This window comes from Lacerta agilis, chromosome 5 (assembly GCF_009819535.1).
Source record: "Lacerta agilis isolate rLacAgi1 chromosome 5, rLacAgi1.pri, whole genome shotgun sequence".
NCBI classification, from domain to species: domain Eukaryota; kingdom Metazoa; phylum Chordata; class Lepidosauria; order Squamata; family Lacertidae; genus Lacerta; species Lacerta agilis.
In genome coordinates, this window is record NC_046316.1 from 42,958,063 (window position 1) to 42,974,368 (window position 16,306).

General features: G+C 39.2%; 1 protein-coding gene across 7 annotated transcripts in view; it reads left to right on the plus strand.

Moving 5' to 3' along the window:
• Positions 1-10,393, plus strand: part of ATE1 (arginyltransferase 1) — a 72,908-nt gene extending 62,515 nt beyond the window's left edge. For all 7 annotated transcript variants that reach the window (XM_033149513.1, XM_033149508.1, XM_033149512.1 and 4 more), the window contains one exon: positions 9,259-10,393. In XM_033149513.1, coding sequence (XP_033005404.1) covers positions 9,259-9,437 — 179 coding nt within the window. In that variant the 3' untranslated portion in view covers positions 9,438-10,393. The remainder of the gene's footprint in view (positions 1-9,258) is intronic.
• Positions 10,394-16,306: the final 5,913 nt, after the last annotated feature.

Here is a 16,306-nt window from a genome sequence, read left to right on the forward strand (position 1 = left end):
GAAAAAAACTGGGAGTATGAGTAAACTGGTGCCCAAGATGGCAGCATTATAATATAAGAAGGGAGGCAACAACATTCGGTAAAGAATCTTAAGTCTCGTATGTATGCCACTGAAATGATAAACTATAAAAATCTGCATCTTTGTCTATCCTGAGTACATCAACCCAGACACGATCTGAATTCAGACTTATGTCCTGTGGTTTAAGGAAATTAAAACATAGCTACATGCTGAACAGCAGAAGGCCTGCTGTGAGCTGCAGTCATTTGAGGTTTGGGTAGCTGCTTTCTTGAAGGAAGCAGTGCTCCATTCCAGGGCCGGTTTCCTGCAGAACACTTCCTTACAGTTGTCAGTAAAATAAGTCCTTTAATTAAAATACAGTGAGTATAAACATCGGGCTAGACAGACAATGGTATGCTCTGTTTCACATGAAATGACTTTCCATAACAAGACCTGTAGGTATCATACAGTAATAGTTCATAATCACAGCCAATTCTGATGTAGTTTTGGTGCTTTCTAAAAACTTAGTTATTTTATTCAGGCCTTTGCTGACTGTTATTGCTTCGAGATGTTTCTTGGAAACATTTCATCAATGAAACAAAATAAATAACTGGATACCATTGATTGCATTCATTCATTTTGTGGTTGCCCAGGCCTATCGACTGCTGCTTTGTTTTATTATGTAATATTAATGTATTTTTAACATACGATCGATTTTCTTTCATTATAGTTACAACTGATGAATATCCCATTCCCTTAATGGATTTAAGTTTCTCAACCCCAAAATTTAGAAAACATATTTTAAACTACTAATAAAATTTATAGTGGATGATTCCTGCCAATAAAATTGAGAGAGTTTAATGAACAAAGATAGTTGAACTAGATTAATCTGTTTCCTCTAAGTCTGGCATGTCCAACAGGTAGATCATGATCTACTGGTAGATCACTGGACATCTGTGGTAGATCACTGGCAGATCAGTGGCTCCCCCCAAAGAAGCTAAAAAACTTTGGCCCTCCTAAAGAAACCTCAGCATCTTTGCCCTGCACCCCTAAAATGACCCGAACCACCAAAATTGGGCTTTCCTTCCTAAAAAAAAAAAAAGCTCAATGTCGCTATCCTCCTCCCTAAAGAAGCTCAACAACTTTTGTGTGAACCCCAAAAAACAGGGCTTTCCTTCCTAAAAAAAGCTCAACAACTTTGACCTGAACCCCCCAAAAGGGAGTAGATCACTGCCAGTTTTTAATTCTGGGAGTAGATCGCAGTCTCTTGGAAGTTGGACACCCCTGCTCTTAAGTCAACACAGCCTCCTAAGCTAAGGTAAAGAAGACTAATCACTATTTCTGAAGAAGTGTGCATGCACACAAAAAGCTCATACCAAGAACAAACTTAGTTGGTCTCGTAAGGTGCTACTGGAAGGAATTTTTTTATTTTTATTTTGTTTTGCTATTCCATAGAGAGTGTGAAGTGTACAAACACTTCTGTATTTGAAGAAGACCAAAGCTTTCATTGAGCCCAATAAGATCATGGTAGATGTCAGATTTTGAGACCTCAGTTCTAGTGTAACTTTTTCTCTTGGGTTATGTTGGCTTTTATGAAAACTGAGAAAATACTGTGTACTCCCTTCTTGTGTGTCTGTCTTGCTGCTTCCAAAAAAATGTTGTTTACCTGTCTCTGCATTGTCAGGTCATTAGCGGCATTGATAAATAAACAAGCCATGAAAGGATGTTCCAAATCTCTGCAACTACAACAGAAAATTCCCTTTTTCTTGTCGAAGCCCAATCTGGCTTCTCTGTAAGTTCGAACTTGAAGCAAGGTCCCATTTGGTGATCTTAACCTTAGGGTTGTTCAGATGAGAAGAGATAAAGTAGGAATAGTTAGGAACATAAGGGAGGGGAAAAACAATAATTTAAAACAATTAAACATTAATAGAATTAGAACTATGTATTAATATAACATATCTATTAAGAACATACAGATAATCACAACAAAAACAGCACACCAGTAGCCATGTAGCTGTGATACAAAGTTTTAAAGCATGGGTCACAGATTGTGAAACAGGCCAATATGTTCTGGTGAATAAACTATTCTATAGGTTTATGAGAGATTTCAATTTTGTTATGATTTCCTAGATGTGCCTCTGCAATATGTGTTCTTTCTTTCCTTCCCCTACTCCAGAAAGACCCAAGATAATTAGGAAGTTGAGAGTGAGATTACATAGCTAATAATAATAATAATAATAATAATAATAATAATAATGCAGTGTGTCACCCAGAGATGCATCCCAGTATTTGTTAAGTTAGCAACAAAGCATCCATGTTTTTAATGCAATCTGATTGTAACCCTAGTGACTAAAGAATACATCAGTTATAACTTTTTTCTGATACTGAAGATATTTTACACACATAACTTTAGTATGTATTAGCAGTTTCCTTGTAAGGAGTGGATGGAGAGAGCAAACCTTTGATTAAAGAAAGAAAAGCTATGAAATACATTTATTTTCCCTTAGTTACCATGGCTGAGTTTGTAAGGTTCTTGCTCCACATTTTTCAGAGGGGGAGGGGTAAACTGCATTGATAATTCCCAGCAACTGCTTCAGCTTATTACATTTTGGAACTTGCATCTGTTTTTAATTAACTTTATAAACACTTGAAGGCAACTGAAGTTCATAATCCAGCATGATCCTTGATCATAAAGTATGTTTAAACAGTAGAGATAGTGCTAATGAGCTGTATCCAAACAAATTTGTCAACTCCACTTCTAGTATGAGAAGGAAAATGCTAATAGGTAGTTGGAATTTTGAATCACTGACTTTGTTAAATAATTCTAGTTACGCTGCATTTACTAGAGAGAAGAGAACACCATTATCTGAACCTGTTTGTTCTTCAAGCACAAATGTTAAAATCCTGCTAAAATCTGCTCTCCTATAAATGAAATTAAGGTGGTGGCGAGGGGTGTAAGGTGGTTGTAACTTCATAAGATATCAAATTCCTACCCGCTTCTCTTCCTAGATCTATCTTGGAAAAATATCACATGGAAATAAACATCAGTGTAATGTCTTCAATGTGTATGCTTTCTCAGGAATCGCTCCAAAAGCATTTCTGGGGAAGCAACAGTGGAAAGGTCTAAAGATCACTTTAAAATTACAGAGCTGTACATTCCACTGGGATGAACGATGACTGATTTCAACCTAATACTTCTAACATGTATGCCTGCTTGGGGATAATTCTAAAGTATTCTTGTAGAAGTATAGAATGTTAGAAGTGTCCCTGTGATGCATATTATGTTTTGGGAAAAGTCTGCTATTTCTTTCTATGTTTGGCTGAGTGCAGCATTGGTTTGTTGGTTTGGTTGCATTAATTATAGACCAGCTATAATATTCTGAACCAGAGTCATTTGATTTGTCAATATGTACTTGATTCCCCTTTTTAAACACCTGATTTTTAAGTGCTCTTGATGTTTTCCCCTTTCCTTGACGAGCCTATTTTGGAGTGCATGGATGAAAGGCCTGCTACTTATATTAGTAGTAAAAACTGCCCATAGAACTTACGACAAACCACTAAGCACCACTGACCACAGCATAATTGAATCCAGCAGCACTAGGGAGCATGGAAGCCCTATTGCTTTTAAAATTTTTGTAAGGGCAAGGAGAGAGTGATTTGGTCTTAAAGGCCATGAAATCAAACGTGAGGGAAATAAAATTCTGGGACTCTGTCTGGAAACACAACTTGAATGATACAAAATTAATTTCTGCACCTTGAAAGAGAAAGGAGAGCAGCAGAGGATGAAACTGAGTGGTTTTCTGAAGAACAAGGTTCGCGGTGCTAAAGGGTTTAATAGTTATGACACAGTCTTATGAGATGCTGCATTGAGGCAGTGACTTGTGGGATTGGAGGATAGGACAGAACAGCTTGAGACTTTGCAGCAGGCTAGCCCTCTGCTGACAGAAGAACAACTTCTGGGCACTTGCTGTGGTGCATTTGTGTCTTTTATAGGGGTAGTTAACATTGCTTTGCCAAGGACATGGTTAAGGAGAGGGCCTGACCAAGCTACAGACTTCCCACCAGCAATTTCTGACAACAGTAGCAAAATAGCTTCAGCCATCCCTGGCTGGGAAAGCCAGAGCAAATATGCCCAAGTCAAAAGTAATGGAGATGGGAAGTCAAAGTTGTTTATCAACCAATTGTTCTTGGCTTCCCAGGCACAGGTTTAATTTGCAGTAGCAATACAAAGTCACTACAGATCAGGGAACATGGGAAGAGAAAATAAATCCACTGTAAGGTTGCAGGAAAGCTTCTTAGGCACTCGGAGCAGGAACACGCCACAGTTTCTGGATTCTGCTAAAGCAGGAACTTCACAGAGTTTCTGGATTCTGTCCTGAGTCAAGAAAGCTTCCTAGGAGAAAGTAATTACAGTACGTCATATAATGAGTGTTCATTTGGCCAGCCTAATAGCAAAGGCTATTTAGGCTTGAATTCAGTCATATCCTTTCTTCTACTTCTTATTGTTGTATGGGAACTGGAAGCCTTTTGGTTTCAAAAATTGAAATCTTAATATTTTTGAGAACAGCCTCTTCTCATATGTTTATCTGAAAGAAAGACAGTATAATACATTTGCCAACTGAGAACAATAATTGATATGCAGCTGCAGAAGGAAGCGGGCCATGTCTTTGGAATAGTACACATGTAGCAGACCTCTCTCCACATCAGTTGTGAGATCACTTTCAAAATTGGTGACATATCTTTGATTGACAACTAGTTATTACGTGATGACATGTATTATAAAATATTTTGTATATTTACTATCATGCCTCATGTATGTGTTCTTAGAAGAGCAGGAGATGCGAATTTTTAATATTGATCTTGGTAAAATAGAATAGAAATATTGGTTTAATTTTTGTTCATTTGAAAGATGTATCTTGCTCATATGTCATACTTTGCCTTCTTTAAACAGCAGCAGATCCTGTTTGGTTTTTATGCTTTCTTTAATCCAGTCAAAGCCACCCTACTTTAAGGGTTAAAATGAATAAAGTGAATGCTTTTCTCCTGTGATTGACTTTTGGCACTGGAACAATAGCCAGCTTCAAACTGAGTAAATTACTTGTGCTATTGTGGTGACAGAGGTACTTACTTACATCTTTTAAGTTTTTACAAAGAGTATCTGAGATTGCTTTAGTGTTGACTAAAAGCTACACTGTAAAGGCTATTTTTGACAGACAGCATAAATCATACTTTGATAAGTAGTTTTTTATAGCAGAGTTTTGATCACAAAGTTCATTCCTAAATTTACATTTATGTGGAGTAGAATCAGAAAAGACTGGAGTTAGAAAACCATCTCAAAGTTTCCTATTCAATTTATTACTTACCCTTTTAAGTACTGAACTGGATTTGTTAAAACACACGTGTGTGTGCGCGTGCACACACATGAAAAACATATTTTAACTTTTGGGACCAACTGAAAAGCCATAAAATAGCAAGCAAGCTGAGACCGGTCCTTAACATTCAACATCATGGAGAAACAATAGTTTCTTGTGGCACCTTAAAAAATAACACATACAGTATAGCCTTTATTTTGGCTTCAGCTTTTGTGCACCATCCACTCCAGCGCCAGTAGTGGCCATGCACAAAAAACAGTTGTTGATAATGCGTACATCCTGCCACTAGTAAGCAATTAACAGACGAAGTGTGGTAAAAATCCTGTGTGCTGTAAGTGATAGCACTAAACCCTTTAAGTTCAGTTTAAGTATCCATTTAAGTTGGGATATGTTTCCATTTCAGGATGTCTGCAGATGGGAAAAAATGTTCCACGTGGAGCAGTTCAGTTTGAATCTAACCAGCTTTCTCCAAACAGACTGCCTATAACTGCCGATCAGCAGTTAACAGGGAGCTCCTTTGAAGGCTTGCTTCCGGTGACTATCGGCACCAAAAACATGTCTTTGAACTTTTAACAGGTGTCAATCACCTGACATCATTACGACAGTGCTGCCCACCTGTCAAAGATCAATCACAAAAAAACTGTGCAGAAGATTTTCGAGGCTTCATTTATTTGCAGAGTTATGCCCAGAATCAGAATAGAGACAAAACTGTGATTTGGCTGGGGAAGGAAAAATCCCAGTTTGATAGTTTATTATGCTTATTATGTTTATTTATACTATAGCTAAGATGGTTCTCATTCCAGCACAGGCATGATTTATATCTTGCTTCGAGAAGGAAATGTGTGCATACCTTCCATGTTCAACTAGTGGCACAGAACTGAAGCCAGCCATGGAGAATGTAGGCAAGTAAAACAAGGTAGATGTACGGCAGCATCCACTTCAGGAAATAAACTCTGAGTCTAGCAGCAATGTAAGGCAGAAAGGAATGTCCCTTCAGTATCAGGTTTCAGTGTTCAATAAAACGAATTAGATTTAAAAGTAATGAGCAGTCCTGAAATAAAGTCTCCATGTGGGTGTTTGTTTAAAGATGCAGGTTGGCGCCAGAACTGTTCAGGTTACAACTAATATTTTGCCTAAAGGTGTTGTAAATATAAGTCTTCCGTTTCCTTTTAAGAAGTTAAAAACTCACTTTATGTTTATGTCCTATACTGGAGCTGAACCTGAACGTGTTTTCCTTTGCAAATGTCACCAATGAGAGTGTAGAACCGGAAGCAGAAGAACAGAAAAAGTAAAAGCCTGACAGAGCACTGGAGAAATATTGGCTACACTTCAGAAGGCTTAATGGATTTCAGAAAGCTATGAACAAGACAAATCAGCATTTGCGACTTCAGTTGTATGTGAAACAAGTGCCAGCCATTATTAATGAAGAAGCGAATTGGAGCATGGTGTCTCTAGACAAAATGAATGGATATTGGTCAGTGATGCAGTGTTTAGCATATAGGTATCAACACTGAAGCAGTTAGTGTGAAAATGATCATAAGCAAAAACTATCTTCAGGTGTTGATGAAGGAATAGGTGATGTCAGGATTTTTTAAAATCTGAACTCTTCATACTGACAGATTCAGCTTTGTGCTAATGTCAGAGCTTTTACCACACAATAATGCAGCCATTTCTGTCGCCGGGAAAATTATTTGCATGGGCTGGACTGGATGAATCCCCAACCGGAATTAAGATTGCCGGAAAAAATATCAACAACCTCAGATATGCTGATGATACTACCTTGATGGCAGAAAGTGAGGAAAAATTAAAGAACCTTTTAATGAGGGTGAAAGAAGAGAGCGCAAAATATGGTCTGAAGCTCAACATCAAAAAAACTAAGATCATGGCCACTGGTCCCATCACCTCCTGGCAAATAGAAGGGGAAGAAATGGAGGCAGTGAGAGATTTCACTTTCTTGGGTTCCATGATCACTGCAGATGGTGACAGCAGTCACGAAATTAGAAGACGCCTGCTTCTTGGGAGACAAGCAATGACAAACCTAGACAGCATCTTAAAAAGCAGAGACATCACCTTGCCGACAAAGGTCCGTATAGTTAAAGCTATGGTTTTCCCAGTAGTAATGTACGGAAGTGAGAGCTGGACCATAAAGAAGGCTGATCGCCGTAGAATTGATGCTTTTGAATTATGGTGCTGGAGGAGACTCTTGAGAGTCCCATGGACTGCAAGAAGATCAAACCTATCCATTCTCAAAGAAATCAGCCCTGAGTACTCACTAGAAGGACAGATCCTGAAGTTGAGGCTCCAGTACTTTGGCCACCTCATGAGAAGAGAAGAATCCCTAGAAAAGACCCTGATGTTGGGAAAGATGGAGGGCACAAGGAGAAGGGGACGACAGAGGATGAGATGGTTGGACAGTGTTCTCGAAGCTACTAACATGAGTTTGGCCAAACTGCGAGAGGCAGTGAAGGATAGGCGTGCCTGGCGTGCTCTGGTCCATGGGGTCACGAAGAGTCGGACACGACTGAACGACTGAACAACAACAAAACTTTTACATACCTGAGCTACTTGTTCATTCTCTGTAATCAGCTTTAGCAAGAATTGTTTCATTGCACATGCTAGCTAAAGCTTTTTTTGGTCATCTGCATACTATCCCTTTGCTTCTTCCTGTAGGACTAATTGCAGTTGTTAACAGTCTGAAGAAATGTGCATGCACACTAAAGCTCATACCAATAACAAACTTAGTTGGTCTCTAAGGTGCTACTGGAAGGATTTTTGTTGTTGTTTCAACTAGGGCAGACCAACACAGCTACCTACCTGTAACTAGTCGTCAACAGGTTTACCGTACCCATTGAGTCAATCACCCATCTCATACTACTCTTCTGAAAGAAACCCTACCCTACCCTTCACCTATATATAAGGATCTGGTGACTACTGTTTCAGTGTATCTGAAGAAGTGTGCATGCACACAAAAGCTTATACCCAGAACAAACTTAGTTGGTGTTGAAGGTGCTACTGGACAATTTTTTTAATTTTTTAATTTATTTCGACTGTGTCAGACCAACACAGCTACCTACCTGGATCTGGAACAGTATTGGTTCCTTTTTGGAGGGGGCAAAAGAGTTACTTCAATTAAAATGCTGTGACCCTAGTGTAGGTTTTCAACCAACGTTAAAATAATATTGGCTTTAAATGTTAAGTTTTTAGGTGTCCTAGGACAAAGCATGTAGACAACACTCCAGGTGATCTTATTTTTCAGACATGTAATGTATTTAGAGCAGACATTTTTGTGACTCTATGTACCGTAAGCTTATAACAGTAAATCTTTTCTAGTGTAGTTTTGAATGAATTCACAAAGATCATGTAGTATTGTTGCAGCCATGTATTCTTCCCCAAACCATCTCAGCCAGATGCCAAACATGAAAAATTAAAAACAAAAACAAAAGTGATTTTGGATGACTTGCATATCAAAACTGATTTTAATTTCCAGCTGCCATTTAAATCTAACATAGTTTGCCTGCTGCTTGGTAGGAACAGTGAACAAGTAGATTCTCTCTGATATCTGGATTCTTGTACATGCACAAAACTTGGATAGGCAGAGGAACCTGAGGTGTATTTTGTAGGAATCCTGGTGTGATAACACAACTGATGACATTCATTCTGAAGAGCAACCAAAATCCACACACCTCTTTCATCTTCCAGTGGAACCTGGTCGCTTCCTTTAAATGTTCACCTAATGATATGCTTTCTTTAAAAAATGCTGTTATCTTATATCACCATATCAGTATCTAAATATAAGGTCTTGTGCATTTTGATATTACTTCATTTGTCAACAAGTGCTTCCTGTTCATCTGGCCGCTGTGTTAATACGCCTGTATTTCTTTTCTTACAGTTGATGAAGGGAATGTGAAGGAATTGGGTCAGGTTCGGATTCTGCATAAGAGAACAGCCATGCGTTACAGTGTGTACAAGAGAAGGAGGAAGGGGCCAAGCGATGAAGAAAGTGTTCGACAATATGCAACTTTAGTGGGGCAGGCGTGTGCAGAGCGAATGTTGCTCTTCAGAAGCTGAGGTGTCAATTCTTGAGATTGTATGCCCTTGCAGTTTGGTGTTGATATGCCTATTGAAAATGGAGGCACTTTATATGAATGAATACACTGGCTTATCTTAAAAGAAAATACCATTTTTTTCACCTTTCTGCCTAGGGTCTGGCAGAATATAAAGGCCCTTTGTTTTATTTTGCTATCATGATCCCTTCCTTGCATTCTGAGAAGTGTGCATGGTGTGAAGTACATAAATGGTCTGAACACATTTTTTTTCCCTGTAGGGCTTTGTAGTTTCCTCTTAGGGAGAATATTTGAAGTCACTTGGGTGCTGACATGTATCAAAGCTGTGGTGAAATGTGTGTAAGTTCCACAAATGGGAGGCTAAAATGTGCCATTGCATGCTACTCTGTTCCAGAACACAGCTAAACTATGGTGCTTGGAATTAAGCCTGTTTCTGTCCCAGTGAATCCAATAGCAAAACCCAGTTTATTCTGGCTTGTGGACTTTATATAATCTATACTATACGACATACAAAGCCATCTAATGTAAACCTATGCACTGTAGCTTTAGAGAGTCACTGCAGTTTTTAATTTTTGCTTTAAAGAATGTGTGGTAGTCTTTAAATACCAAGAAACATGGAGATTCGATTTTTTTTTTTTGTAATTAAATTGTTATTGGAATTGAAGCCAAGGTTAGGTTTGTGGTCAAATTACCAAAGAGATTACTTTAAATAAAGCAACAGATTGATGTTGTACCTTGATGTACATCCCACTTTTTTGTATTTGTAATGCCTATTTGTGTTTATTGCAAAACTCTAAAATTCCATTTCTATATATATATATAAAATCTCATTAAAAATGCTTTTTTATCTTCAAAAAAAAGAAGTGTCCCTACTACTGCCATTATAGTTGTATATCCAGCACTGTTGCTCTCACTCATACTTAGGTTCTTTGTTTTATTAAAATTGTAAAGTACACAGCTGTAAATGTGAACATATGCTTTTAATTGGATTGGGAACCTAATTTTCATAGAAATCCTTTTATCAATTTCTGTATCCATGTCTGATAGAAGAGGCTGTAAGAATTCAGCAGTGCACCTGAAATTTACTTACGTTGCTGATTAAACAATACTCGGTATGACTTGCAGACTCAGAGATGCCATTCCTGTTTGTTGCAATGAGCATCTGCTTTGCTAAACAGGTTGTTGGGGTTACCACTTTGGGAGTAATAAAAGTGAAGATCAGTTGAAGAATGGAGGAAGGAACTGGAATCGACCTCCCAGAAAATCGTTTGCATGAGTGGGGGTAGCCAATATGGTGCCCTCCCGATGACAAAACTTCAGACCCCAAGAACTGTGTTAACAAACGCACAACATTCAAAGACTGTGGTAAGGTACATGTGATGGGTTGTCTCTTCATGTTTTTTTCCCCTTTATAACTTCCATATTTAAACTTTTGCCTAATGAGCATGATCAAAAAACAAAGCATACTGAGTTGAATTCAACTAGGTTATACTCGGGGTAAAACCATTGGAATAAATGGGTGTGTCTAATTTAGATTATTAATTTCAGCGGGTCTACTCTAATTTAGTTGGGCACAAAGTCATCTAGCGAGCTTTATATTTGAGTCAGGGTTTGAACCATCGTCTCCCTGGTCCTAGTCCAACTCTCTAGCCACTTACCGTACGTATCTATAAATTTTCTCAATTTGCATCCTCTACCATTTGATTGGCTATATAGGCTTTATAAAACACTAAAAACCCAGTGCAGTAGAGTAGACCAGAGCTTTCCAAACTGTGTTGCGACACGTGTCGGCTGCAGTGTGTAGGTGTGGCGTGTGAATGCTCCCCATGCTCCTGGGGCTAGAAAAGGGTTTAACCTCCGGTTTGCTAGTAAAACTGAATTACTGTGTCGCAAAATGATGCATGTCTAAAAAGTGTGTCACCAACCTGAAAAGTTTGGAAGGCTCTGGAGTGGACACGCTAATGACACTTGTTTGGCAGCTATTTGAGTGGCATATGTCTGGTTTCAGGGTAAACTCAAATCCGTTTCGTATTCGTGATCGTTGAGTTAAATGTCGGCCATTTTCACTGGTTGCTCTTTCAGCAGGATAGGCCCCTACACTGATTTGTAAGCGGATCATCACAAATCACAAAGAAATCTGGACTACAGAGCACAATGCTTTAGACATTCAAAATAAGCAGTAAATGAAACAAATGCCCCCTCTGACCCAAAATATGGAGATCCAAGCTTAACTATGAAGCTAGACTCCTCTGTTGCAGTCATCTCAGTCCACTTTATCTGTTATTGCCAGCATCACGTGTTTGCCCCCCTGCCATTCTTCCCAGCATGTATCTTTGCTGCCCATGTAGGGAAGTTTATGGAGATAGTGTTGTATAGGTCTTCCATCATATAGGAAGTTCAATCTTTCTTAATTTTTTCACACTTGCATTGTGTTGTGGATTTTGTTTACATTGACATCACAAGCTTTTTGTTTTCTGGATTAATATAAACAATACCTGATTTATTTAAAATGGAAGCAGAAATGGACAGCATTCATTAAGCCTACATGATGACTTCCTTTAGTTGAAGGATTTATGGATACAACCTATGCGTAATTATCTTCTGATATTTTTCATTTTTGCCTCATTTCCTCTGAGTGTATGAGGGCTCTTAATAGCTATAATCTCCTTTAATTGTGTGTTTCTGTCCCTTAGGACAATAACTGTCTTCAAGAAAGAAGTTGTTTGATGAATCAGTACATTTTTTAAAAGAGTTCATTTTGTTCTGCATACACCTTCATTTTTCTGGGCTTCATCTATGGCACAGGAACCTGTTTTAAGGCAAAAATTTGTCCCTAAATTAAGTGCCTTACATAATTGCTATCATCCTCATCCCCTCATATTTTATTTTTAAAGTGCCTACGATGGTGTGGTAGCATCCAATAAAATTTAAAACTTGTTTTCCTGCCCTGAAGCTCACAATCTAAGATCAGATAATACATAGCAAGAAGAGTGATGTTTTTGAATGCACAAAGGGGAAGAAAAACAAAGGAAATGTAGAGAGATGGAGTCAGAACCAAATACTTGATATAACTTCAGAGTCTACATATAGAAATAAATGCAGCTGTAGTCTTAGGCCCATTTACCCAGGAGTAAGTCCCATTGAACTCAATGGTACTTGCTTCTGAGCAGGAATGTGCTGGCAGTACAAATTAAATATTTTTTTTTCTAAAATTAGAGGAAAGGTATATTAAGATTGTCTCTAAAGAGGTATATTTACATATTGAAACAAGAAGAAATTATGAATATATTTTTTCCTAACTGGTAAGAGGATTTTAATACCTCATTCTGCACACTTTCTGTTTTTATAATGTCTTCTCATCCTTTGGGTGTGGGAGAGAGATGACCCTATTCCTTGAATTATTTTTATATACCATCTAGCACTTCTATGTGCAAGGAAGCCACAAATGTGGTCTTAACTGAAGGCAGAGTGTCTTTGAATGCCTATATGCTACAATAACTGCAAGGGAATGCTATTGTCATAATCAAGTCAATCGGAACACTTTGTAAAGCACTGAAACCTGAAATGATCAGTCCTGGTGCTTTTACATAAATTGTGCTTCTCCCATCAGACAAAATAAAATAACAGGCTATGTGGGTGTGCCACCAGGGGGCATGTTAAAGCTTGCAAATCGCATACAGTTCGTTGGTAATAAGCTTTTTGTCATTTCAACAATGTCCTTACTGTTCCAATTCTGCCTTTCCCCCTGCTTCTCTTTGAATGCTTTCATCCCAAATCGTGATGCAGAAGCTCAATCGCTACACTATATTAAGCCACGGGAGTTGAAAGTAATTGTAGTGTTTTTAAAAAGTACTTTATATGAAATATGCCTTTTGTACGCTACAATGGATGCAATAAAGAGTCACAAAGACAGCACCGAGTAAGCCGTTTTAGTGTCTTCAGCTTATTGGTTCACTTCTGTGACTCTTAAGGTTGTGATCCAAAGAAATGGCACATAGGTGAATTCAGCTTTCTTTGCAGCGGTCTTCACTGGCCACAGGAAAGTGACTGTTCAGTATTAAAAGTGGCTTGTTGAACTATGAGAATGGCTGTACCAATGACTCCAGAGACACTCCATAGGGTGTGTCTTGCATGCAGAGTCATAGCTGTCAACTTTTTCCTTTTTTTAAGGGAAATTCCCTTGTTCCAAATAGGATTCCTTGCAAGAAAAGGGAAAAGTTGACAGCTATGTGCAGTGTACTCATGGTTTCAAGCTGGAGGAGGGCAGCTTGAAGCCTAAAATTGTGTTCCTGGCTGGGAGGTAGATACCAATCTTAGCCTCCCCAAACCTTATCTGGTGAGGGAGCCAGCAGCTTTGGCCAGCTGATGTGAAGAGCAAGAAATCTGCCACAGCTGTAGCTGGTTACCAAGGATGATTGAGGCCTGTTTGGAGGCTGCTTTTGGTGGGTTGTTGGCAGCAGGTTTGCAGCAGTGGGGCAGCCTTGAAGAGAGGGGGGGGACCCATTTGGGGGGTGACAAGAAAAAGGACACTCCCTTTGGTTGTTGATCGGTTTGGAGCAGTTGGGGAGAGAGGTGAGTTAATTTATCTTCCAAGTGATAGACTGGTAGAGAGCTACAACTGTGGTAAAAGCTTAAATGCAGCTCACAAACACATACCCAGGGTGCCTAGTGGGTATTTTTGTGATTTTACTATTTTATATTGTTTTGATTGATTGGATGGATTGTACTTTTACTGTAGCAGCCTTAAGTATTAATCTGATAGTCACTGGGTGTTTGGGGGAGGGTTGCCCCCAAAGCAGTCTACAAATAAACCATAACATAACACAACACAACCTCTGAATGTCTGCATGTTGAGCACAGTTTTCTGCAAGAAAACACCCTATGCACAAATAGCTGCTTGTATATTATAGGGGCTTCATGTGATCACGATGCCCAATGAGGCAGAGTTCCTGGCTGCATGAAACCCCTGTGATATATGCACAAGCGAGTGGCTATGAACAGGAGTGCCTTTACTGAAAACAATGCTCAACACATAGCCGTTGAAGGGGAGGGCCTTGAGACTTGCTTGAATCACAGAACTAAGGGGGGACCATGAGGATCATCTAGTCCAGCCCCCTGCAATACAGGATTCTTTCACCCAATGTGGGCCTCGACCCTACAACCCTGAAATTAAGAGTTTCATGCTCTACCGACTGAGCTATCCCTCAGGGGTAAGATCAGAGCCCCACTCCAGCTTGAAACCATGTGTGTCCTGTGAGTAATGGATCCTTAATACCTTTTTTAGTGTGAGTTGATGCTTAAGTGACCATTAGTGAACCAGGATAGCTTAGGAATAATCACTTTAAAATGACTGCTCCTTAGCTTTTTTCTCATTTGAGGCAGGGGAAGCAAGCAAAAGGACCGTATCATGGAATAAAATTGTTCTAATTCTAGAATAAATACTCCTGCGGGTGGAGGCTTCCATTACCAATTTTTTAGGAAGCAATGTAGAGCTACCTTGTGCCTTTGCAACGAGAAATGAAATGAAGATCAAATGTGTGTGTGTGTGTGTGTGTGTCCTTAATATACAAATCTCTTAGCAGTTTACAATGAAGGTGTTATATGCATGCACACTGAGAAGACGTCAGATATAAGCCTTACATCCAGGTACTTGATACTAATTGCTGGGAACCATAGGAGGGTTGAGTACTGTTGGTCCTAGTTGTGGGCTTCCCAAGGGCATCTAGGTGGCCAGTGTGAGAACAGGATGCTGGACTAGATAGACCTCTGGCCTGATCTAGCAGGCACTTCTTATATTAAGTAGATCTCATTGTTTCCCTTCACTGGCACCGGAAGATGATAAATGCCAGCTAGGCAGTAATTTGTTAGGTAGGCAAGCAATAAATTTTATTGTGTCAAGGATTTAGGAAAGTTGAGAAATGGAAATATTAAGTAGTACGTTATGTGTTTGTGGTCATTTCTGCCAACGTTTCTGGGACTGGGTGAATTAAACATCACCCATTCATTAAAGCTGATTATCCAGATGCAATGTAACCTTACTCGTCTGTTTATGGAGCAACACCTAACAAGCAAATAATCTAGTAAAATTAAGCAGTATATTAGAGTGCATTTTAGGGGGTAGGGGGAAATCAGTGGAAGTACTCTGAAACAAGGAATGTACTTTCCTGATCTGGAATACTTGGGAGCAGCTGGAATTAAAATGATGGTGTAAGCCATGCTAACATTAGACTGAGCAACCTCCAGTGGTGTGAGCTTGCCTGTGCAATGGAAATCTGCTTGCCCAATGGGACTTCTGGTTTCTCTTCTCTCCACCCCTCCAGTCACCTGTGCACCTTTAAAACTCTTGTTCTGAAGAGTCCCCCAACCTAACAGAGCAAATTTTTGGGGTGTGCTGTGTGCTATGGGGGGCGATATTGTTCTCATGCAGGCTTTTGAATAATTATATTCACTTTTGGGGGGAGAGGATTCTGATTATTACTTCTTTAAAAAAAGTTTATGTATCCATTAGGTCTGACTATTATACCACCCCATATAATCTGGATTCCTTCTCCCTAACCAGAATACCTAAAAAGATTAATTACTCCAATATGTTGAAGAACATTCTGTTTTCATATGGTCTCTATTTTGCACTTCCTGTTCCAGTTGTGGTGCTGTCTAGGGTGCATCTGGTGTTTCCTTGCCCTTTCAGCTGTCCCACTAGCTGGGCTGAGAACTGGTTTTCTTCTCCAAAAACAGCAACTCCTAGGCCAATTGCTCCTCAAGAATGACCAGTCCAGCCATTTCTAGATCATTTTCTCCTGTAATCACAGTTCTGAATGTGCTGAACATGATCTTGCCATGTTGCCCACCTCCCTCTCAGATGTTTTGGTTTGT